General features: G+C 40.2%; 1 protein-coding gene across 6 annotated transcripts in view; it reads right to left on the bottom strand.

The window, feature by feature from the left end:
* Nucleotides 1-5,951: 5,951 nt before the first annotated feature.
* Nucleotides 5,952-24,716, bottom strand: part of TMEM63A (transmembrane protein 63A) — a 34,560-nt gene continuing 15,795 nt past the window's right edge. For 4 of the 6 annotated variants that reach the window (XM_082048033.1, XM_082048032.1, XM_082048035.1 and 1 more), the window contains exons 12-23: nt 24,583-24,716; nt 22,081-22,218; nt 20,022-20,175; nt 19,179-19,285; nt 17,379-17,465; nt 16,751-16,813; nt 15,513-15,675; nt 14,305-14,410; nt 12,474-12,641; nt 8,985-9,100; nt 8,570-8,632; nt 5,952-7,992 (exon numbers count right to left, since the gene is read on the bottom strand). In XM_082048033.1, the coding sequence (XP_081904159.1) occupies nt 7,825-7,992; nt 8,570-8,632; nt 8,985-9,100; nt 12,474-12,641; nt 14,305-14,410; nt 15,513-15,675; nt 16,751-16,813; nt 17,379-17,465; nt 19,179-19,285; nt 20,022-20,175; nt 22,081-22,218; nt 24,583-24,716 (1,467 nt within the window). In that variant the 3' untranslated portion in view covers nt 5,952-7,824. The remainder of the gene's footprint in view (nt 7,993-8,569; nt 8,633-8,984; nt 9,101-12,473; nt 12,642-14,304; nt 14,411-15,512; nt 15,676-16,750; nt 16,814-17,378; nt 17,466-19,178; nt 19,286-20,021; nt 20,176-22,080; nt 22,219-24,582) is intronic. The other 2 variants (XR_014183568.1, XR_014183569.1) reach the window with 2 other exon arrangements.

The raw sequence follows: 24,716 nt of genomic DNA, 5'->3' as shown, positions 1-24,716 counted from the left end.
CAGGGGGTTGGACTGGATGAGCTTTGAAGGTCCCTTCCAACACAATCTGTTCTATGATCCTATGAGGCAGTCAGACAAGTGATGTCAGCACCTTCCTCTGCAGCACAAAAAGGCCCAGCCCAGCTCACGTTTTTCCCGTTGTCTGCCTGGCAGCCCTCAGCACGACTTCATAAGATTGGGATGCAGCTCTACTCCATCTGAACCTAAGTGGTTCCTCTCACTTTTGGGCTACAGACATCACTGCCTTGTAGGATCTCATCTCTGTTCAGCGCACATCTCCTAACCTTTCATTTTCCCCAAATGGAAGAATTCTAAGAGGAGCTTTATCTTCTAGCACTTCTTAAGGTCTTCTGAAACCAAGCCTGAATTGTTAGGGTGAGTTTGTATGTAAATACACTTGTATCTCTTCAGTTCTACAAATCCTTGTACAGTCTCAAGGGAACTAAGGTCCACCCCTGCATTTTTCACAGAATCACAGAATGTCCTGAGTTGGAAGGGACCCACAAGGATCCTCGAGTCCAACTCCTGTCCCTGCATATGACAACCCCACAGTTCACACCATGTGTCTGAGGGTGTTGTCCAGTCTCTTCTTGAACACTGTCAGGCTTGGGGCCGTGACACCTCCCTGGGGAGCCTGTTCCAGTGCTCCAGCACCCTCTGGGGGAAGAACCTTTTCCTAATGTCCAACCTGAACCTCCCCTGGCACATCTTCCTGCCATTCCCTTGGGTTCTGTCATTGGTCACCAGAGAGAAGAGTTCGGCACCTGCCCCTCCTCCTCCCCTTGTGAGGAAGCTGTAGCCGCCATGAGGTCTCCTCTCAGTTTCCTCCAGGTTGAACAAACCAAGTGACTTTAGCTGCTCCTCATATGGCTTCTTCTCCAAACCCTTCACCAATTTGGCAGCCCTTGTTGTCTCAATGGATTTTTTTTTTTTTATATTACTCCCAGTCTTTTGTGGCTGATAAAGATTTTTGCAGTGATCAGAATACATTCTCAATCTTCCTGAGAAACCAAAGAGGAATGAAGTAACATCTCACACAAACTGAGCAGAAAAACCCACTGCAGAACACAAATATAATTAATTCTCCTCCCTTTGCCACTCTCTCTTTTCCATTTTGAACCTAAATAACAGAAATAATTGCCTAAATGATTCCTCTTAAAAAGTGCACAACTGATTTACTTCTCAATTTTTGCCCTTGTCTTCCCAGCAGATTCAGATTTCTGGTCTCAGTAAGGAACAAATTCTCCCTATTGTAAGGAACAATTTCGAAGTTACTGACATCAAATATAGGATAATAAGAAAAGCCTACTCCATGCACTGAAGCTAGAACCCTGTCATAAAAAAATTAAATGTTTGAATCCAAATTACGGTACTTAACAATTCTTTAAATCACTTCCTTCTCCATTTTCCTATGTAGAGATAGATGCTGGTTTTATTTTTCTATGTCTATAGGTGAAGGGGAAAAATATAATGATAACTTGCCTCAGGAAAAAAAAAAATCGAATTCAAAATAAGTTTTGTTGTGGAACATCTTCACTTGAAAGCAGCAACTTGGTACTTTACATTTCAAGAGAGCAGGCTGTAACAAAGCAAATCGATCTGAAAAGACAAGTATAAAACAGCACTAAATGCATGAAAGATTTTCATACAGAAGGAAAGTGAGCTGTGCACAAAAATGCATCTGTCTTGCATTCCCTCTGCTCTCAGTCTTCCTCCTGTACTGCAACTTTTCATTTTTTAATAAGCATCTGAGAAGCACAACAGATAAATACCTTTCTAAACCAGTCCCTGACTTCCGTCACAAACTTACACTATTTGGCGTCACTACATAAAAACTGGAGGTTCACAACCACACAGCAGGTAATGAATTCTGGCTCCCATTTTATTTAGGGGTACCTTATGACATACCAAATATTTTATTTCCAGAACTCTATTTTAAACATCACTTTTGAGAATAGCATCTTCGTTAACTATTAACCAGCACTTAATTAACCACTGAGTCTAGAAACAGACGTGAAATGTTCCGTCTCTTCTGGGCTATTTACAGTCCCACCCATTCCCACCTGAATACCACGCACAGGCCTAGTACAGAGCGTTCATTCAAGGCTATCAGATCTTGCAACCACTGTCCTGTGACTTCTCAGAAAAAGCTGTTTTACTTTAAGACCTAAACATAAACATGAGTTTAGAGTCTGGAAGATAAAAGTGTTTTAAGGCCCTAAAATGACACTATCATATCTGTGTTATAATATATGTATCGCACATCTATCACATCATAGGGAAACGAGATGGGATGAAGCTCTGGACTGCTGGTGACCACAAACTTTATATCAATAGATGTTGACAAACCAATTTGAGAGAGATGACAACTAAGAATCCAAGAATTTGGGTCGTTTTAGACACAAATACAATATACTGAACCTTCTGAACATATATCCAGCAGGAGGTAACTCAAGGTCTGAGGAGGGTTACAGCAGAATTAATATAATTTCTCCCTAACAGACAATACCATCTCTACCTATTTATTTGGCAGGGAGGGAAGGGAGTGGGACAAAAAAAGCATGCACAAAACAAACAGAAGCTTTTGAGCAGGAAGTCAAATACAGTAGCAAGAAGTGGTCTTTTTAAAATACACACTCTTAATCTAACCCAACTTGAGGAAATCTAATCATTATGGACATTTCCAAACCAGAACTTTAGTGGAAAGAGTATTCCATCCAGAATAGAAGTTAGAAATATAGTTAGTTCCTTAAGTTAGTGAAAACCTTATTTAACACCACATAGTATTACTTTCCATTAGCCATAAAAGTTGGTTGAGATGGGACTTTCAATCCATTTGAAAGTGAGAAGATCAGATACGTTTTACATCAGAACTTACCTAGGAAGGCAGGAAATAAGCTGCTACAGATGGGACCAAATTCTTCTCCAGGAATGCAACGTTTGTTTTCAACCAGGAATCCAGAGTCACCCTCTGCTGCAGGCTCCTGTTTGAAAGGGGTTAGTAACAGAGGTACATTGAATAGGGATGAGCAGCTTTGTATACTACACCAGTTAATTCATGGGGCCACATTCATCGTTTCATCAAAAGAATTAAAAGCTAATTACGGTACATGTGATAGAAAGACAGCTGATCTCGAGACACACTCTCTGCTAACAACAAATGCTTACAGGCTCTGCTGATAACAAACAAGTGAAGATAATCCAGGAGTTCTGTGTCTGGGCACAGGGAAGTTGCACTTGCTGCAGCTGAGATGCGATGGCCTGACCAGTAGGATGAGGGTACAGAAAGAGCCAGGAGTTAACCCAAGAACCAAAAATTAGAGGGAAGAGTGTTCTGTTATAATTGTGCAATTTGCAACGTCTCTGCTTTTGGTCAATTCCTTTCTCTTTTGATGTGTCAGACAGCTGTCCTCAGAAAGAACAACTTCGGTACCTCTGAAGTATCTGAAACCAGCACTTGCAGCTGTTACAGACAGGTGACAAGCAGAATCATTTGAGAAGTCCTCCGATTAGACAGAGAAGGAATTTGCAAGGCCAGTTTAAGAAGACGTGTCGTCTCTGAGAGTTAATTCTAAATAATGCCCAGAATCATAAAAGTATTTCCTTGTATTGCTGCAGTTCAGAGACAATAAAGTGCATCTTTTTCTTTGTACTCAATGAACTTGTGTTTGTGTTAGTGACAGACAAAGACCCCATCTTCCCAAATCTTCTTGTGCCTCTCACCTCACTTTCGCTAAGAGCCAGGAGAACAACTCTGTGGTCTGCTGCTCCTGGGACAACCTGCTTGTAATGTATGAAAGTAAAAGGCATCCAAATGCTAATAAATGAACTACCTGTAGATCAGACCTGAGAAAAGTTTCAGCTCTTCTGCTGACACCTGCGGGTGAGTAGAGCTGGGAACTGGATTTCTCCAAAGAGACAGAAAGAACGTGGCCTAGTGCTATACTGAAGCATTTAAAAGCTTAGCACAGAGGTCTGGCCTTTGGCTTGAAACGTGGGGAAAGCCCAAAGGAAAACAAAGGACGAGTGTGTACACCTGATGCAAATGAGAAATTGCAATCACTTGGGTGCTGGGGATGTGTTGTGACAGGGCTGGAGGTGAACCAGACCGTGCACACAAACAGAATAAGCTGGAACTGGCACAGAGGTAGCTGTACCTACACAAGCCAAGTTTTTTTTGAGAGTCTCAGCACACCACATGGTGTTTTCTTCACTATAGAAGAAAGTCATCTATAGTGAAGTCTTTGCAGAAGTAAACTGAATTGTAAAAATATCAAACGGGCTCCGTTCTTCAACTTTGAGAGTTTGTCCCCTCAGGTGCATCACAGCGATGCCATCACAGACCACGCTGTAGGACTTACGCATGTGTGAGTGTCAGACTTGTCCAGGATTGAGGTTCCGCAGGAGCACTGCTGGTGGCAGCTGCCAGAAGCCGAGGAAGGACTTTGTGAGGAGCGAGGAGGGGGAGGAGCTGTTCCAACTGAGCAATGCGAGGCGAGCAGCAGGCGCGGGATCTCGGCAAATATGGCTTCTGGGAGCTACGATCAGTAACTCCAGCTGGGCCATTTGCTTAGGCTTCCTGCCAAAAGATTTATAAAAAGAACAGTAAAGAATGTGCAATGGGTTTAAATATGAATTTCAAATCCAGTGCAGCCAATATCCACATTTGTTGAGACTTCCATCCCTCAGCTTTTCTCTAAGGCTCAGCAAGGAATGCAAGGACTTTCTCCTGCTGATCTAATTTTATCCTCTCCGAGACATCCACCAGCATGAAGGAATGAATTAGAGTCAGTGCAGTTTCCTAATTACTTCCAGCTCTCAGATAAAGACATAAAAGATACTAGGAAAGCAAGCACAACATACCAAAGCTGATAAACCAGCCTTTAATTTGTGTGTTGCTATACATGGAGGTCTTGTGGTAATTTACTAATAAGTGATTCCAGCCTTTACTTAAACTAGCGCATGTCCTAATACCGTAAACATTTCTAGGAGTTTGACTGCAACAGAGTACAGTGGCAAACAAGAACAGCTGCTCCATGAAAAATGAAATATGCAGGTGATTTCCCCATTGGGCACATGAACCGGTTCCCCAAATGCCAGCAATGACTCTTTAGCAAGATACAACTTCCCATTACCCAGCAGGTTTTCCATACACTATATCAGAATTACGTTAGCGTGACTGGAGGTGGGTTTATGCAAGTTCACAGGAGAGCTGGCCCTGTCTGCGCTGAACCTGTGCCAGCCACCAGGAGCTTCACTACCGAGGTTCAGCATCCTTCCAAGCGCAAAAAGGAAATCCGACTATCAAAAGTTTGTGTCCTTAATAGGACATATAGAATCTCACAATGAATATCAAAGGTCACTTGTTCAAAAAGGTTACACCAGAGAGCATAAAAATCCCACAGGGTCAGCATTATAAACAGATCAGGTGTGGTAGCTGAATCATTTATCGGATTCTTCAATTAGTATATACATCAAGTGACCACTGCTTCTGCAGACCCTGTATGAGATGGAGTGCTGCAGCTAGAAATGAGTCAGAACAACCACGGACTCCTCATCTGATTAATACAACAGGCTCTGTCTCCTCCTTCTGTCTGCACATCTGTATGAGAGACTCGGGGATAAGTAAAAGAAACAAAAGTGAAGCCTGTTGGTTTTCTTTTTTCTTGGCTCGAACACACACACACACACACACACACACACACACACACACACACACACACACACACAAACCCCCCTCACTAAACTGCAACACCAAAGTGATAAAGAAGTCTGACACAAACCCTCTAGAAAAGGCTCCTCACTTGCCTTTTAAGAACCAAGAGGAATTCATTGAAGAGCTGCTAACTCGGGTAAGAGGAATGAGGAAACTCAGTCCCTCTCAAAAGAAAAGTATATAAATAACTCGAAGTAGTAGCACTCTGTAAAAGACATAGCAAGGGAAAACGGACTTTGAATATAAAAGCTTTATTAAAATAGTTGTTTTTCTCCACAACTTTTTTATTTCATTCAGTTTTGACTCAAGGAATTTCTTTTGTGTGTTTTAAGGGCTCTTTTTTTAAGTGTCGATACTTTTATCAAGAATATCAGCAGTTGGATGCCGCTCAACCTTCACGTGAGGTTTACTGAAGCAAGTGAAGAATCCAAGAGTTAGCGATACGGGCAGCAAGCCTGCGTGCTGAACCAGAAGATCTTGTAAATTTACAGAGCTAGGAGACTTCTTGCAGCTAGTTGGATAAATGTACAACCAACATAAAAATGTTAACTCACGGATGTCCAGTTTCTTGTGCTTGTCTGTACATAAATTATAAGGTGGGTTGTGAATACTGTTTTGCAGGTACACTATTTAAATGGTGGTTATTGCAAATTTTGTACAAGAGGGTACCACTTTAGATTATTAGATGTACCTTAACAGGACGGGCTCTTCGTCAGGGTTATCAGCACTCTGCAGGGTCCTTCTTGCAGCAGGGCAGGTCTCCTGCTCAGCATCTGTCCAGAGCGCTGGGCTGGGGAAGCTGGGGGCAGCTCTGCAAGACACTGAACATCTGCACGCACTTGTTTATGGCACAAATTCTACTCCAATCTCAAGATGATGCTGCTTCATAGACATGCTAGAAAAGGTCAAGTTCAGGAACTAACAGTTTAACAATGAGCAGACAAGCAGAGGGCAAAAACATTCTGCTACCCGAAGGTCACCGAGTTTCATTCCCTAGAGAGATTTTAAAGTATTCAAATCTCTCATGGGACACACTGTCATTCTAAGCCTCATGACAGTGCTCTTAGGAACAGTTCATGACGCTGATCATGCTGTGAGGCAGCTACCAAAAGAGCTGTTTCAATACACAAAGAAAAATAAATAAGTCAATCGAGACAGCCCGAAATTTCTCTGAACTCAGTGTTTTATTGCTTTGTGATTGTTACACTTTGACAAAATGTACTTTGGAATAAATTGGCACCTACTGCATAATTTAAAAACTTAATATCTTACAGTTCATATATTTGGCACTATAGAGAAAACCCAGAGATCCGTCATTTTGACCCAAGATTAAAAGAAAGATAAAAAGTTTACATCCTTTATTGCTGGCAGGTGAACTTGCATTGTGGAAGGCCCTTAAAAATAGTGAACAGAAACAAACTAAACGTCCTTCAAAAATATATATATAAAACCAGTATCAGATAAATTACTCCCTTCTTTAAACCAGTCTCTTTGCTTTGGTACTTTTAGTACTCAAGTGCACAGTAACTTCCTCATCTCTTTAAAGGAAAAAAAGTAATGTGGTCAAGTCTACACTGGCTACTTTGGGTGACAAGAGGAGAGACCCACGCACCATCCTCAGCGCCCATGAAATAGCATTTTCATCAAAAGTGACATCACCCCAGGATTTAACATATCCTGAGAGGTTTATAAATACTAACAGGGGTTTTTTAATTTTTTTTTTTTTTAAAGCTAGAGTTATTTTGAATAAATACAAGACAGCTTTTAATAGCTGCATTTACTTTGGTGACCAGTTGTCTATAGGCAGCATAAGTTATCTTCATAAGGCAAGTGGTGAGATAGCGTAAGTGAAGTCCCTGAGGATCAGCATCTCTGTGCTCCACATGTTTGTTCCACACTGTGTGTGTCGACAGCGTGGAAAACAATCAGGCCCAATGCAGCTGCTTTTTCATCTCCAAACACAGCTGCAGACCACACAAAGAATTATTTCTGTACCTCTTCTGTAGGCAAGAATATGTAAATTAAACAGAATACTTAGTAGGTGGCGGTGGGGAATTAGTTCTCCTAAACCTGGACCAAGTGCTCCACCTCGTGTTAGTCCCTGGCATTCAAATCGAACTTTTCGATGCCGGCTCAATTGCAGGTCCAGCAGAACAGCTTATGATTCCTTCTGCCTTGGAACTAGTGTTGGCCATGGTGCCGTATGACTGCTGCTCCTCAGAGGCAAGCATCGTCCTTTCTGTAGAATCAGCATGCAAAACTCGGGGGACGTACATCTGAAAGCACAAGCGTTAAGGATTTTACTAGTTTCTCAAAGTATAACATTGGGATGATTCACCCAGGATAGTTTTTCCCCTCGCCACTCTTCTTTTCATCCATTTCCCATTCTTCACCTTAACACCCAAGGCTTTTTGCACCCTAATGGATGCTTCCCGGTGCAACACATGTAGACTGGCACAAAGCCTCTACTTGTACTTCAGTCCTACGTCCTTTTTAGTGACACGGCAGGTAAGACCTGCTATGCATCACAACTTTCAAGATCATAAAGCCGCACCAACTGTCTGCACTTGGCAGTTGTCCAGATGTGAGGATCTGCCTGGTGTAAGGCCCAGAACACAGCATACAGAGCTGCTGAAAGCAGCGTGTCTCAACTACTCCTAATGGGTCAGACAAAGGTACTTCTGGAACAGCCACGGAGCCCAGCTGCACAGCTCTCTGGTCCCACATGCATATGGGAAGTCCCACAGTTCATTCAGACTAATACGTGCTACCCGAGCTCTTTGGTAAGCAGGGTGAGAAAGTAAGTTTTTCTAGGAAGCGTTAAGATAATAATAGAAACTCTCAAGTTCTTACAGAAGATGTTGGGATGGTTGGTGCATCTGTGCTGCTTGCCCTTTCACCATGCACTTCTTCTATCTGTAACCAGCAACAAATGGGGAAAAGAAGAGAGACAATATCAAAATGGTAAGTCAAAACAGTATAGAAAGATTTTAAGTGCCCCAAAACCTGCACAGAGAGATCTCTGTGCAGTGCTGCTACTCTCTCCTCCAATCTTCTTGCATAATTCTCCCATACTGCTCTTTCCTCCCAAATTCAGTTCCCGTAAACGCAGACAGCTACTATCACCCCTCTTTAGCCATCTTGGAGGAACGAACCTTTGTGGGCAGACACTTCCAGCAAGATGGCACAAAACAACCCAGCAGGAATAGCTGGTGCTACCCCAAGCACACAGGTAGGCGCTGAAAGGTGTGAGGTGTCCATCACTTACCTTATAATTCAGTGGGCTCAGGTACTTAAAACAGCCAAAAATAGTATACGCCAAGCAAATAAAAATTGTGATGTTGACGACTACGAAGGTAAACATGGTTGTAGGTGCTTTAAAGCCTAGAAAAATATTCAGAGAATATAATATAAAAATACATAGCAGGAAAATAACAAAAACTTTTACTTTATCATCCCTATTTTCAGAAGCCTTGTGTTTGTTTTGTTGTGTTTTGTTTTTTTGTTTTTGTTTTTTCTTAAAGCAGTGGACACACCACTTCTAGTCACAAACAGGAGAACCTTGTTATGTACAAATTGCTGCGCAAGCTGTTTTCCCAGCTTCCTTAAAGGCCAAAAAAGGCAGCTGCAATACTCAAATGATAAACAAGACTCAGAGCAACTCTTCCTCCCTCAGCCATCTATTCTGGACCCACTTCTAAAATACTTTCATTAATGATCTGTGAAATGTATATACATAGAGTCTGTTTACGAAATATAATGATGGCACTAAACTAGATGGCCTGCAAACAACCCAAAGGAAAAAGACATAATAGGAAAAAAACCAAACAAAACCAAAATGACCTTGATAGACTAAACAACTCCATGTTCTTTCAAGGGGAAAAGAAAAAACAACTTGACTAAAAATAAAAAGCGAGATGAAACTGTATGCAGAAAACTGTAAATAGTGATAATATGGAAGGAAAAATGAAATTTAGGTACGAGAGATAACAAGCCAGTAGCACTGCAGAATACAACTGACGACTACAAGCTGAAAAGCAGTCAATAGTGTGATGCTATCACAAAACATGGGAAAAAGAAGCAAGACACTGGTACCTATACAAAACAATTTGGTGATATTGAACCTTCAACTTGAGCAGCCTTGTCTGTGTTGGACATCATGATAAAATATGGACACAACTGAAAGCCAAGGAAAATGAACAAGTGAAGAAACTGCATAAACATGAACTAAGCTGAACAGTAAGTTTTTCTTCAGAGACAGGAGGAGAGATAGAGAGACTACAGGAAACAATGTGGCAGCAGCACCTAGTATGGAAAAAGTTACAATGATTACAGTGACTTATAATTCCTCAGATCCACTGGGGAAATATTCTGAAAAAATTCTCATTTTGCAGCAAAGAGGACTTAAATATTATATTAGGAGGAAAAAAAACAAACAAACACAAAGAACCAAAGCCTCCACAAACAAACAACAACAACAAAACACCTAGCTGTTTCCAAGCTTCTTTAGTCAAAAGAAGCAACCCCAACCCTTCAGATATTTTTGTGGTAAGCCCAGCATACACAGTGGCACAGGAAAGTTTTACTTTTTAGCTGGTGATAGAAGTCCCGTGCAGATTTGTTCATGAGGGGAAAAAAAAGAACACCACACACACAAAACCAAACCCCAGAAACACATCACTGTTCAAACCAAAAAGGGAAGTGAAAAACCCTCCCTATGGGTATTCTGGAATGTCCTGGAGAAGAGGTGGTTTTCACATGTGCAGGTTACATCAGTATTTACCCGCTGATGAGGCATGTCCACACCAAAGCCAATGTCTGGTGTGAACCACAAGGCAAATAGCAGAGATGAGGGAAGAAGTAATCTCCAAAGCTCAGTTTTCCCTGCCCTGTGTCCTCAGTGCTGCTCCCTGCCACCAGCTCTGAAGAACATGGGACACCAGCAACTGTCCCAGGAGACAGGGGTGGTGAGGGGCCCAGTAGTGCTTTTGGTGTACAGTGGATGGAGGGCACAAGAGCTGAGGAAGAGAAGAGCAACTGAGAAGGAAACAACTGACACCAGTACAGGCTGTCACCTCTGGATGTAGTCAAGCGATATTTGATCCAGCCTTACATTAATAATAATGAGTGAGAAAACACCGCACTCTGCAACCAGACAAATATCCATACCAGGCAAACTACACCAATCAATGACCAAGCAATTAAGCTTTACACACCCATCAACCGATTTATTTAGCAGATAAGGAAGCAGGGCACTCTTCCCCCTCCTTCCTTCTCTTTGGCACAAGAAACAGAAATTAAATCAATGCTAATGAAATCAAAACCTCAAGTTCCTACCTCTCAGACTCACACTGCTTGGCTAGACTGCCCCATGCACCAACAAACCACTGAACAACATCCTGCAAACAGGATCCTCTCTACTGACCAAGCCAAGCATGGTAATCCAGTCTGTGTTTTCCATTACAGTTTCATGACAAATGATGGTTTCACCACAAATGCAGAACCAGAAAACATCATTATAAAGATTTGTTATTACACCAGGATTTTCCTTCATAACAATTAAAGAGGCACATGAATTGCTGTGTGTTTGGAGTTGATTTTTCTAAAGCATGCTCTAGAAATTCTGCTGTTATTTTAGAGGACATGGATTTGTTGGTCTTCCTGGTTGCAAAGATGGCACTCAAAACGAGAAGAAATAAAAAACACCTCTCAAACATGCAAGTAACGCAGGGACATCTGCTGAAATCCATGGACAGCCTGAAGCAATTGTTCTGAGTGCCTCTTGCATCCACAGGGAGCTGTTTCTGAAGTTAGATGACAATCTGCCAGCAGCATCTTTTTTACTACTGGTGTGCGAGAAAAACACAACGCAAGCACAGTCATTTGTCACCAGTGCTGTGAAAGCAGAGAAGAGGGCAAAATACACTTAGATATAAAGGGCCTCCTTCCCAAGAAGGGAAGCTCAACTCCTTCCAGCGTCACTGGCATCCCTGTTCCGCACCAAATGCTTCCTCCTATATAATGGATAAAAAGCCATAAGCTATAGCCTACCTTTTCTGACATTAGAGCTGTTCCTACACCACAGCCAATACTATCAAGGCCAAATACTTGCAAAATAAAGCATGTCCCCATTTTTAAAATAAATTACACACAAAACATGAAGTTTTAAAGTATGATATGAAGGAGAGGCACCATCTCACTGCAGTCTTCCATGTAAAATGACTGACGACGCAGAACACAGGTCTTACTAGCATTAACCAACATTTTAACATTTTTTTTTTCTAAATGAGAGCAGTACAACAGAGGCAGTAGCCAGTTCATCCAGGCAAATTAAACTCATGCACGGACTACACAAATTCAAGTAGCGAAGCCAGAGACTGCCTTACTAGAAAGAGCTAATTCTGAATAGATTTTTGTTTTATTTAATGATTTTTATTGTCTGCCACTCCACAGCTCAGCTGGCCAATTCAAACTCTACAGATCTAGGGAACACACGATCTCCTGTAAAACGAAGAAATATGAAGCTCCATGTTATTAGTTTTAAGTTAACATATGAGCCATCTCCATCAGATCATCTTGTGCAAACTTGCATAAGCTGCCAATTTTGTATAGTTCAGTACCACAAGTAACCACCGTGAATTCCCATTTATGCAAGCAAAAAGGAAAGCCCACAAAGCCTACGAAACTTCACATGTAATTTGGGTAAGTTGGCAAGAGAGGTAGGACCAGCTTCTAAATGGACAAAGGTGATACTTACCTAGCCGCAGAAACGAGAAAAAGAAGAGCCAGAAAAGGCAGAGAATCGGAGCTGCAAGGGCCTGATTCACAGCTGCAAAGTGCATCTTCTTCTCCAGCTTGGCAGGGAGATAAGCATAGTAAAGGTTGTAACGGTCAACCATGTGCTTCAGGAGCATGTATATTAAACCTGGAAGGGAAAAAGGGAGAGCCAAGGAGAGGCTGTTGGAGACTTGATAAAAATCAGCAGTTCTGTGAGAATATCTACACTAAACAAGTGACTGAAAATCTAGATACAGCCCAAAGAGGAACAAGGTACAGCTGCAGGACAGAAGCCCGCGCCAATTTCTTATCCCCAAAAAAGGCCAGTTACTGCTGTAAGGGCTATGAATTACAGCAGCTCCGGTGTGCAGCAGCACACTGAGATATTTACAACCACATGCAAAACAAAATGTAAATAAATATCAAGCACATTGTTACAAAAAAAATTGGCCACATTCTTCCAATAATAAAGTTGTTGATTAAAACCAGTTCTGAATTGTATCTAATTTAGCTAATTAAATTGGATCTAGCTCTCTAAGAATCTGGATTACAAAAGGAAAACATCAACTATATAAAATGATTTAGTACTACTTATGCCTGATAAACAGGTTCCCAAAATGGGAATATCTGTAGCTGCTAAACCGATTTTTTATACATAATTCTTATGACAGTCCAGAACCTCTGTGAACAAAGATGCAATAAATTAAGATATAGATCATGTCACAGCCACTGAAGATGGACAACTGTCCATGAGTTCTAGACAGATTTGAAGTTTCTTGCATTCCCATACAGGATTAATGGCTGGTACGGGAAGAAAAAAGTAGTCAAAGCCAGATACACAGGCAATGTAAGGCAGAAATGTTTTGTTCATGGGACAGAGATAAGTCAACTGAATAAGAGAAACATCCTAGAAAAAGATCTGAAGACCTTCTCAGGGTTCTGTCGGAGCTCCATCTGCACCACAGGCCAGCTGTGCTTCACCCACACGCCCTGAACTCCCAGGTAACCAGATTTCTAAGCCCCCAAATCTACCAGAGGATCCAGCATCTCCTTTTCCAGCCAAGGGGAAGCTATAGTGTTTAACATATGGTTTGTCCCAGCAAAGCAGTCAGCACATCGTTAGGTTACATCCCTGCAGCCAGGACCACGGAGCATAACACAGCTGCCCACAGCACAGTGATGACAACAGCCCCTTCCATCATTCTCATTCAGGATGGGGAATTTTAGATAAAATGGTTTGCAGTGCAGAAGAGCTGCAGTAGTGAAAAGGATGGGTAGTTTTTCAGCCTCTTGCTAGTGAATCAACACGTTTATTTTTGTGCTTCATTTTACATACTTCAGTCAAACTTCTGTCCTAAAGTTATTTCAAATGTGCCTAAAGGATTCGGGGATCAGAATGTCTCAAGTTTGGTGGCTTAAGGTGGCCGTCCAGGCTGGGTAGCCCCTACAGTTTGCCTCTCCCAGAGCTCAAGTACCCAGACATTAAAAAATAATCCCCTCATCCCTAAACCTACCTAAACTCCTATGCTTAACTATTAAGAACCACCAGAGCTAATACACTCAAACTTGAGAAATAAAATATGCACCTAGAAGACACTAAATACACTTTGAACTTCTCAAGGCAGTATAAGAGCTAAGTAATTCCCCAACTTCTGCCCCTTTTTTTCCAGAAGAAGGGAAGGAAACTTGTATCCAAGTACTAAGGATTATCAGCATTTCAACTGGAGTAAGAACACAGAACCGGGCCTTCCAAACCTCCCACATGCCCCCACCTCGCTCACACAGCGCCCAGAGCTCATCGCAATACTTACCGAACGGGACAATGATGGGACACGTAATGCTGTAGGCCATGATGACTGTGAACACACACAACATCCAGGCGTACATCGCTCCAAACTCATATTCAAATGCTTGTTGCTAGGAACAAACCCGAAACACCCAAAACTCTCATCTCACTCTATCAGTGTGTCAGGAGTTAAGAACAGATTCACTAAAGTAACAATTCACCTTCTCTTATTCTCTACCAATGAGAGATCAGTTATTTTCCTAAGAAGCATAAATGACGTAATTAGATAGATGAAGTATTGTGCATTTTAAGCATCTGCACTTCCAGAAAACATGCTGCTTCTTTCATAGCCTCAAACTAACTCCTCAGGGAATCTACTTTAATCTAAAAGAAGCGACAACCTAAAACCAAAAGGCAGAAAATAACTGTGCCAAACTTGGAACCTTCATCTCACAGCAGATTCCATTGATTCTCTACTGTTCCTTGTGTTGGCTTTCCCAGTAGGGCAAGCTCAAGATATCTAAGCTTTGGTGTGGCCAGTATTCCCACTTTTTCCTCTTGGGATGAGGAAAGCAATATAAATAATTTCAACCAGAGCAATGGGTAATACAGAACAGTTAACAGAAGTGAATGTTTAAAAGAATCTTTTAAAAAGGGAACCCGCTCACTCATAAATAATAAAAAGAAAAAAAGAAAAAAAAAAACCCAAACAAACACAGGAGCAGCTGTATACAGGCTTAAGTTCCCATTGTAACACCTGGAATTTCAAGCTGCAAGATCATCTGGAAGTGCACCACATAAAATCAAATCTAGACAATAAATACATATTTTGCTAAGCGTATGTTCAGATTAAAATAAGTTGTATACACCTGTGGGCTGACAGAAGAATCTAACTATAAAGGGATTGAATTTAAAGAAACCCTGAAGTTTAGACTACAAGAATTATCCTACAAAATCCAAATCATAAAACTCTGACTTGGAGTCATAAAGAGAATAATACCTGAAGTTCAGAGCTCAGGTTTTGATTTTTTTACCATCTCTGACTTGAATAAATACCTCCCCATTATCTGTGCAGCAAATGAAGGGAATATGAACTGTCATGCATGAGTGAAACAAAGGCCAAAAAAAATTACATGATATGCTAGTTAATGTTGTGGAGGATGGGGGCTCCCACTGTTCCTGGGAAAGATCAGTCATTTATAATTTCCTCTTGCTAAGGAGGGGTTCTAATACCTGTTTAATATTTTTCCTTTCTGCTGTGGACTTGGCCATTATCATGCGTATGGTATAAAGGATGAGGCCAGGCAGGCGCAGCAGCTCCATCCCGTTGCCAATGAAAGCAGAGGCAATCACATAGTTCACAAAGAAGGCTCCCTGGTCAGGCAAAAAAACACATCTGCAAGGAAAGACATCAGACACCGGCTGGAAAGCTGACAAGCAAATATAGCATAGCTACAGTGGATCCCTACCACCTTTGGAAATCTTTAACCATAAGGATAAGCACTGGACACCATAAGAATTGCTTAAAGACTTCTGATAGTCTTGTTCAAAACAAAACGAGCACTCCATAGTTATACAGTAAGGGCAGTACACGTAAGAGCCTGGCTGAGTTCCAGTCCAGATGAGGAATAAACTGTTCACAAAAGGATACAGCAGTCTGATGGGTGGCTGATTGCAGACAACAGCATCATTTGATGTCTGCAAGAGCAACCCCAGACAAGATCAGATAAGACTGCAATAGAATAATTGACTCTCCGAGCTTAATAACTCCTAATCGTCTTCTTGTTACTGATTTTGAAACAGCATTTGGAAACCTAACTATGTCCTAATAATTGCATTATATTCTTTTCCTCCAGCCACAATCTCTGAAGAGCTTATAACAACCAGTATCTGCAAATGTGCAATGCTGGTATAAAACCAGCATTGGTTTTATAGGCCTGACAGGGATGGACAGAGCCCTACAGAGTCCAACAGAGCCTGACAAAGACCAACAGAGCCTGACAGATTGCAACAGTGACCGAAGGAGCCCGAAAGGGGCTTACAGAGCCCAACACATTTCTTAAAATCAAGAGTCAATGGATTTCAGAAAGAAAACTGCTGTAGTATTTGGTCTCACTGTAATCCTTGGAAAGATCCCCTGTCTGTGACACGCAACAATCCTCAGTACATTTTCTGGTCCTCTCTTACCTGCATCAGTTCATCCTGTCCTTTCCTGTATTCTACAAAATTTGTAAGGTTTTGGGAAAAATAACTGTCTCTTTATTGAATGTTTGCATACATTAGTTAGCAGGAAAAAAGTATGGATTTTGTCATAGGAAATGACTTGCATTTTCCTCCCCTTATTCAGAAGCTCAACATCATCCCACAGGGTACCATCTCCAAGTAAATTTTAATAAACACTAACTAAAGTTAGTCAGCAGCCAAAAAAAAAGTTGTAAGTATTCCTTTACCGAAGAATTGTTAATACTTACTCCAGCCTAACTGCAGAATCAGATGATTCTCTGTCAAACAGCCAACGGAAAAAAAAGTCAAGGCTGAAAGACAGACAGTTAACATAATTCAGTCTTCAGCAGCTTAGTACTGTGTAAAATGCTTCTTGTTCAGATTAGGATAGTGCATAGAGAGACTTTCATCAAATAATCTCTACACTACTTCAGCCTTTTCACAGTTACTGATAGTCAGAAATAGGAAAAAAGAGAATCAAACAAAACAGAAATGTCAACTTCATACTAAAGTTTTAATGATTCATTTTTAGCAGATGTTACATAGATAGGACAAATACGTGTTACCCAGTTAGCCAGGGAAACAGTAAAATACTGTAAAGGTAGAAAGAAAAGAACAACTATAACTGAAGTGTAAGACATAGTCAGGAGCAACTTTCAGTTAGTCAGTCTTACAAGGTCTTAAATTTCCTTGCTAAAAGAAAAGTCAGCCTTTGGAAACTTAAAGGGCTATGAGGTCCTCAGATGAAAGATGAACATTGAAATCTAATGCATAATGACATCAACAACACTTCAACTAGCAACTACAAGACAAAAATAAGCTGTCTTACATGATAAAAATACTCCAACATCGCTCCATTAAACTATGATTCTTTACCTGGTCAGACCAAGGGAGGGCAGAATCAATACCATGAAGATCAAAAATATGTAGACTTTATGCATCATTATTCTGTTCTCTGTAGATCTACCAACACAAAAAGTCACTGAGTAAGAAACTCATACAAAACACTTTCACACATGAGGGATCTTGCCCAGAGTATGTCAGCACGCATCAGATTTCCAGCTTTCCCTACCATATCACATTGCTACAAGATACTCACAAAACAAACATCTTTGAGATATTCACTAATTTGGACCAAGCCATCTGGCTCTCAGTATCTTCTTGGGCAAAGAAAACACTTCTGAAAGTTAATCCAGACTCTGGATTAGCATCACTACAGGTCTGCCACACAAGCACGGGGATGTGTGACAATCACAGCTGGTCTCTCATCCAACGAGACTCACGTTTTGCAACAGCTTGTAAACAAACCGCTCTTCAAGTGTCATGCAAAGAGAGATTTGGCAGTTTGTAAAAGGGCACTACTGCCAAGAAACCAGATACTCAGACAAGCTACTGGACTGTCCTTGCCAAGTGTCAAGTCCTTGGGAAGAACATGACACTGCTAATGCTATTCCCCTACTACAGTAGCAGGAACATCGATCTACTGACACGCTGTTGCCAGAAAAGTGCAGCGATCGCTATAAACAATTCAGACTGTTGGTGGTATCTGATATGGCATGAAAACCACAGAGGTTTTATTATAGGATCACACAGCCCTTGGGCACTGTGGGACGTATCAGTACAACTATACTGAGGCTTGAAATCAGATCTGTGATCACCAGTGACTTTAGAAAACTATTTCAACTGATTGAAAAGGGCTCCGAGTTCATGCGCCCAGTGCAACTACCAAAAAAAAAAAGTTGACTAAAAGCACAGAACTTTGACGAATAAACAGCAGATTCTGGACGTGATGTCTTACAAGGGAACAGTACAAAAAAATAAAAAGTCAAAAAAAGTTGACCTTCAAATATAAAACCAAACAAAAAATGGCTGCAGGCATTATGCAAAAAGATTGAGGGAAGTGGAGTGAAGCTGGGATTCAGCATGCAGCATCATGCTTTTATCTGACTGTAGGAAAACTGGGGATGAAATTTGGTATGTCAAAACCAAGCTGTGCCAAGTTCTGCAAGCCAGCAGCATGCTTGACATCTCCGGAGTGCACCCGTCATATCTAAAAATTCTTGCAACAACACATCTGCTGAGCCCTGGTCCCATAGGTGTTCTCACATCACCATATCTGCTGGGCCTTGGTCCCATAGCTGTTCTCAGATCACAGCTAACAATATCCAGCAGCAACTCAGTTGTGCACCAAGAGTCACATCCAGACCATTTTTTCAAGCAAAACAACAAAAAGATTGATGCCTTAGTTATAAGTACCACGCCAGCACTTGGAGCATTTTCTGTTGAAGTGGGATTCTGGGGTCCCGTGATGTTCTCACTCTGAAGGAGATCCAAACCCCCACCTCCTACCCTCCCAGAGAGCAAGCTTGTTATAGGATCAGAGGCAATTCTCTCAAGCTACTTAAACACATGGAGGCATGAAGGGGAGTAGGGATGAAGTATAAGCAAATCCTGAAATCCTGCGGTCAGATTATGCTTGCTCTGTCAATTACAAATGACTTAACTACAAAATGTTGGTTATAACATCAGAAAGATATGAGAACATGACATTCCCTGCCACAGGAGATGTGCTGACTCAAGAGTTCCATGAAAGATAAGCAATTTGTCCATTTATTTTAGTAATTCAGCTGATAAGGCCAAAACAGAGGGGAAAAAAAAAAAAAAAATCTTGCTTACTTCGTCCAGTGCAACTCCAGCAAAGTTGAGTAATAGACAACTGTTGGTAGCAACGCTGAGAAGGACCAGAGCAGGAGCGTTGGGAAAAATTGACTGACAATGGGATTCTAGTGAGGAAAAAAAAAAAAAGAGGTATTAAAACAGCTGTGGTAGAACAGAGGTTGCAATATTTTGCTCTTTGTAAATTATAGCAGGTTGGACTGTGGAAATTTTATTCAGATACAGTCTTAAAAGGAGTGAGTGCTCAGCACTGACATGCAAGACAAAAAGGAAGAGTAGGACTGGGAATTAAGTTCCTTGAGAGTGTCACAAGCAGTTTTTATGTAGTTTATGCTAGCTTAGGGAAGTATTTAAAATGAACAGTTTGCCAGAGACCTTAGCTGCAGTCAAACTGGGATCAGATATAGATGTCATCCTGTTTTGAATCCAATAAGCAAAATAAAATCGTGGCATTTTACTCCAGAGTTTAAATCTGAATTCCCCCTTTCCCATCATAAAAGCAAAAATACAAGTTGGACTTGAATTTCCATTTTTGGCAAAGGTTTTTGATTGTAAACTTTAGTATTATGTAAATTTAGAATACAATTTTTTACTACAAACAATACATTTATAATAATACAAAGTCTCAGATGAAATTACTGCAGCCTACTGTCAAGGACCAAAAGAGGACTAAAGACATGAGTCTGGACATACACTTTCTAATCAGCAGCTACGTAAAACAATACTGATAATTTCAACTGACTTTAGCTTATAGACATTGTTCAATTGTCTTACTATATACCTATCAGTTTAATCAACGTTTTGGTCTAATACACAACTATATCCAAACATGGTGATACTCACATTAAGATAGTGAATAGGTTTAGTGACATTGAACTTGTCCATAGTTGAGATGATTATGGAAGGAGTAGTAAGAAAAAACAGCACAATAAAAAGAAGCAAATTAATGGAAGCACATCTAAACCACCATTTCAATCCACGCACTGAAAGATTCTTCCTGGAAAAAAGGACATAAAAACAAGCAGTAAGCATTTGCTGCTAAAGGAATATACATAATACTATGCGGCAAGTAACAGGTGGCACTGTGTTTTCTAAACTGAGTTTCATAGTCTCAAAGTTATATAACAAAGCACTACACAAGTTCCAGTTGCTATTATTATAGAACTATAGAAAAACGTGCAACCTTTCTTGAATGATAAATTGTGCTTGCAGAAGAACACATCTAGTGTTTCATAATGCAAACACCATGTCTAATGTAGTTATGATTTGGGATGAAACACTTCCACAGAAGTACTAAACCAAAGTAGAACAAGAAAAGACAGACAGAAGATGATACAGAGAGTTTCTCCAAGAATAATAGCTACCAGAGGCAGAATGTACCAAGAGACTGTGATTTAAAAAACACAGTTAAAAAACCTTGTATCCCTTCCTGCCATATTAAAACAGCAACTATAGGTCTTCAACAGGTTAAGTTCTTAAATGTTGTCTGAAATGGTTTCCAAAAGGACTGGAACAATTTGAAGCTCAGCCGAAGCCAAGTATTAGAACAGACAAAACAGAGCAACAGAGGCTCAATAACATCCCCAGTCATGAGCACTCTTTTTGTGAACCTAGGTAAGTGTAAGCAACTTGGCAAATCCCCGCGCCTTCTCATCTTCAAGGAAGAGCAGAGAAAGGACAAAGAACAGAAAAAAAAAATATCCAAGAGTAATAAACCAAAAACAAACAAACCCCCACACAAACAAAACAAAAACCAAAAAACCAACAGCAATAAAACCACACCATCTTCTCTTCTCAGAGATGTTTAGAAAAGCTTTGCAAGTGCTTCAGCCCTCTGGGTCTCAACCATCATTTCCCATGTCCACAAGACTGCACTTGAAGAAAGGAAGAGGAAATGAAGCACACACACCTTTTCATGAAAAAGGCAGGTTAAACTGACCCTACTCTGAAAGCAGCTTGCGCAAGACTTCTAATTCATGTCTCAGAACGACAGGGCTGCAAAAGACACAGCTAAGAATCATGGTTGTTTGCTTTATGGTTAAAAATTCTGCACTTTATTCCCAACTGTAGAATTGTAGTTCTAGAGAAAAACTCAATTTTTAGAAGTAGATGGTATAGTCACCCTGAAAGTAATTTTCTATTAACATCATTAGGAAAAAAACTGTACCTAAAAAAAATAATTTCATGCATGTGAAACACAGTAACTTCTGCGTGTTTGTGTCTCACTTGCGGTTTTGTTTTGGGCAATGGAAATGTCACAACAAATTTACTGTTCTTTGAACAGGTGATTATATTGACCCAACCTTAAATTATTTGCAAAGGAGCTGGAAAATGTGTAGTCATTTTTAGCCTGTAAGCAGGACAGAAGGTAGCACAGGAACAGTTTAATTCAAAAAGCATTTATCTATTCCCTGACACTCTCCTGTAAGCAGTGGGTAAATTCTGGGAAATTTACTGAATCAATAAAAAGGTGTTTGAAGATAGTCCATGGCTCACAGAGCGGAGCCATTTACACTCATCATGCAGAAACTCAAAAAAACCCCAACCCCATACTTGGAGAATACTCAGCACTAACAACAAGTTGCTTTCTTCAGATCTCAAAAGTAGACATGCATTAACCTAAAAAAATGTAAATATTGAGGCACAGACATTAATGAGCTGATTTTTTTTTCATTTTTTAGTTAACGGGAACTTTGGGGTGGTAAAACCCTCATCAGCCTCTGAGAGGCTTCCCTAAAGTCAATGAAGAGCACCAGGAATGGAAATAAAGACGCACATCAGCCACATCCAAATGCTACATCAAGTCTTAGTTTAGGATTAAAGAAAATGTACTCAGCCCCCTTCTCCTGTCCCCATTCTATAACCTACATTATAATAAATAAATGGAAGACAGGAATCTCACCAACAAATATTCTCAGGATAAGGAGCGTATCTGACCTCCCAGTTGGATACACGCAGCTCCCTGCTGTAGGACGATGTCTGGGGTTCTCCTATACACATAATGCTCTGACATTTGCAGGCATTGAAGTCTCTAAGGACACTGTAAGGAAGAAAAAGGAGGATTTTTCCAAATTTTTACACCTGAAAATGCCGTATATGTAAAAAGAAAGACTGAATAGCGATAGAAGGTTTTTTGCTTTTAATAATCAGAGATTAAGATAGTACTTAGACAACAACATAAGATTATATTATGCAGGTAATGACCATCTCATAAATAGTTACTCACAGATCTTTGAGATCTGACAAAGTCAGAAACAAAAATCAGTTTTGGTTTGAACTGTTCAGTGCTTCTACCAACACAAACAGCAGCAATGACTCATTAAAAAAATATTAAAAAAAGAAATAAATCAAAGACTGAGAGCATTGGAAAAAGTAAAAAGAAATACAACCAGTTCCCCAAACACCTCTTTAGGTAACTATAGATGTTTTCAGATCAAAGCAGACTAGAGGATTAGTCTGTACTCTCTTTTCATTACACTAGTCTCAAAACTAGCCAATTTTGCCTTGAGTGCCAATTCTCAGAACATTTTTTGTCATGCCAGTATTCTCACAATTCAAAACACTACCTTCTTTCACCCACTCCTAATATCATCACAATACTTAATTTTATCTTCTAATATTATGAGCTGATGGACAATGACAATCAATGTATTTAAACAAAATTGAAGCATATCCAGAATAAATGCTTTCAAAAATTTCTCAGAACACAGTAATAGAAGCACCAGGCACATATTCAGAGACACTGCAACTATTTGTGCATTACTGTGTCAAAGAAGTTTCACTCCAGATAAGCTCTATTACACAAGCATGGAAACAGTATATTTAACATTTAAACAGTTAAACTCTAAAAGTCTTGAACATGCTTGTTTCTCAGTTGTGCTCTTAACATAAAGAAAACAGAGAACCATGCACACAAACACCAAACAAACAAAAATAACCCTCAGACCCCAGATCTTTACCTTACCAGAATTCAAGTAGTGATGTTAAATTCCCAGCATCTTGCAGCAGCAAGTATTTAAGAAAGTTAATTATGCTTTGACAGTTTATTTTTAAAAATACATACACAGCAAGCTTTAGCACTAACAGCCACACTACTGAGCCACATCACTAACCAAGCTTCTACAACCACCTGCCTCCACAAAGCCTTCCTGCTTTTCTCATCCTATTTCAGGGCTCTGCAGAACAGAACCTACTAAAGGTGCCAACCAACTTTCTAATTTGATGGTAGCCTCAGCTTCACATGTAATCTAACCTATTTTTCCAGAGAACGGAGTACACTGCATCAATTCCAAGCTAAACAAACTAAAGTCTTTTCAGTTCTTGATAATTCAACTCTGAGATGCCCACAGTGCAACTCACATGCCCAAGGAGAGACTATCCCGTCAAAATTGTGTGTGACAAATCAGCAGCTAGAGAAGGAACTTCAGTGCTTATTTCTTCTTTCAGTTCCATGTTTTAAAATGTTATTCCATGCTCTAGATTTTCTAAATATGGTGTGTAACACTAGAAAATTAAGAGGGGGGCAGATTTCACCACACAATCACTACTCAGTTAAAGAGCAGCAAGCAAAACTTTCTCTATCATCTCAAATTCTTGCAAGGAATTCTATAGCCTGGACTTCCTTGAAAAAAAAAAAAAAATTAAAAAAAAAAAAATCACAAAATACCATCTCTCTAACACAACTTCAAGGTCAAAGTATTGCAGAATTGCAGACAATTTAAATTGGAGAGGCTAAGAAGAATAAAAAAAGCATGATGTGTCATTTTTCTAACAAAAATATTTTGCTTCCCTCTACCCACTTTGTGTTAGTAAAAGACAACCAGAAACCACCAACAGAAAACAAGAAGCTACATGCATTTTCTTTAAAAATGACTGAGTAAAAAGTGCTGAACAAATTCTGATATTATGCCTACACATGTATCTCTAATAACAGGTAAGAGATACATAACGTGTACTTGTCGCCTATGGCCAGGTCAGTCAATGACTCTACTTTGCTGAAATGACTAACTAGCAGTGTAATTTGCACCCACTGGGACAGTCTGGTAATTGGACCACTTGCACAGTAGAAAATGGAGAAATCAGTAACTCGTATTCAAGAGCCAATTAGTCCGGCCTGCTATTAACCTCCACTGATGGCCCAGAGCCCACACAGAAGAGAAAGGCTCCTTATCTCAATAAATATCTAAGCCATTTAGTTCCTTAGATATTTTCTTTACTCAACACATAGGAGCTAAATGCACACTTAGGGGAAAACTTACCGGAAAGCAAAGCAGACCAAATCCACAGGATGGTGAAGAAGAAGAAAGGAAGAAGAACCAACATAAGCAAACAAGTGACACAAACAGGAGATCACTTGTACTACTATAGTTAAAAGAGAACAAACAAGACAGCAGACAAAACTTACTAGGTTGCCATGGATTTCTCTTGAAATGTTACAAAAGCCATTCCCAGTGGGTTATTATAAACAGCTTGTTCCTCTTTTGAATACTCTTCCATCAGTTCATTTCTAACTTTGGTATAATAATCTACAGCATCCTC

The sequence above is a fragment of the Streptopelia decaocto genome (genome assembly GCF_964273445.1).
Source record: "Streptopelia decaocto genome assembly, chromosome: 3".
Classification (NCBI taxonomy): Eukaryota; Metazoa; Chordata; class Aves; order Columbiformes; family Columbidae; genus Streptopelia; species Streptopelia decaocto.
The sequence above is the reverse complement of the archived record's forward strand: the minus strand, read 5'-3'. Positions and strand labels throughout refer to the sequence as shown.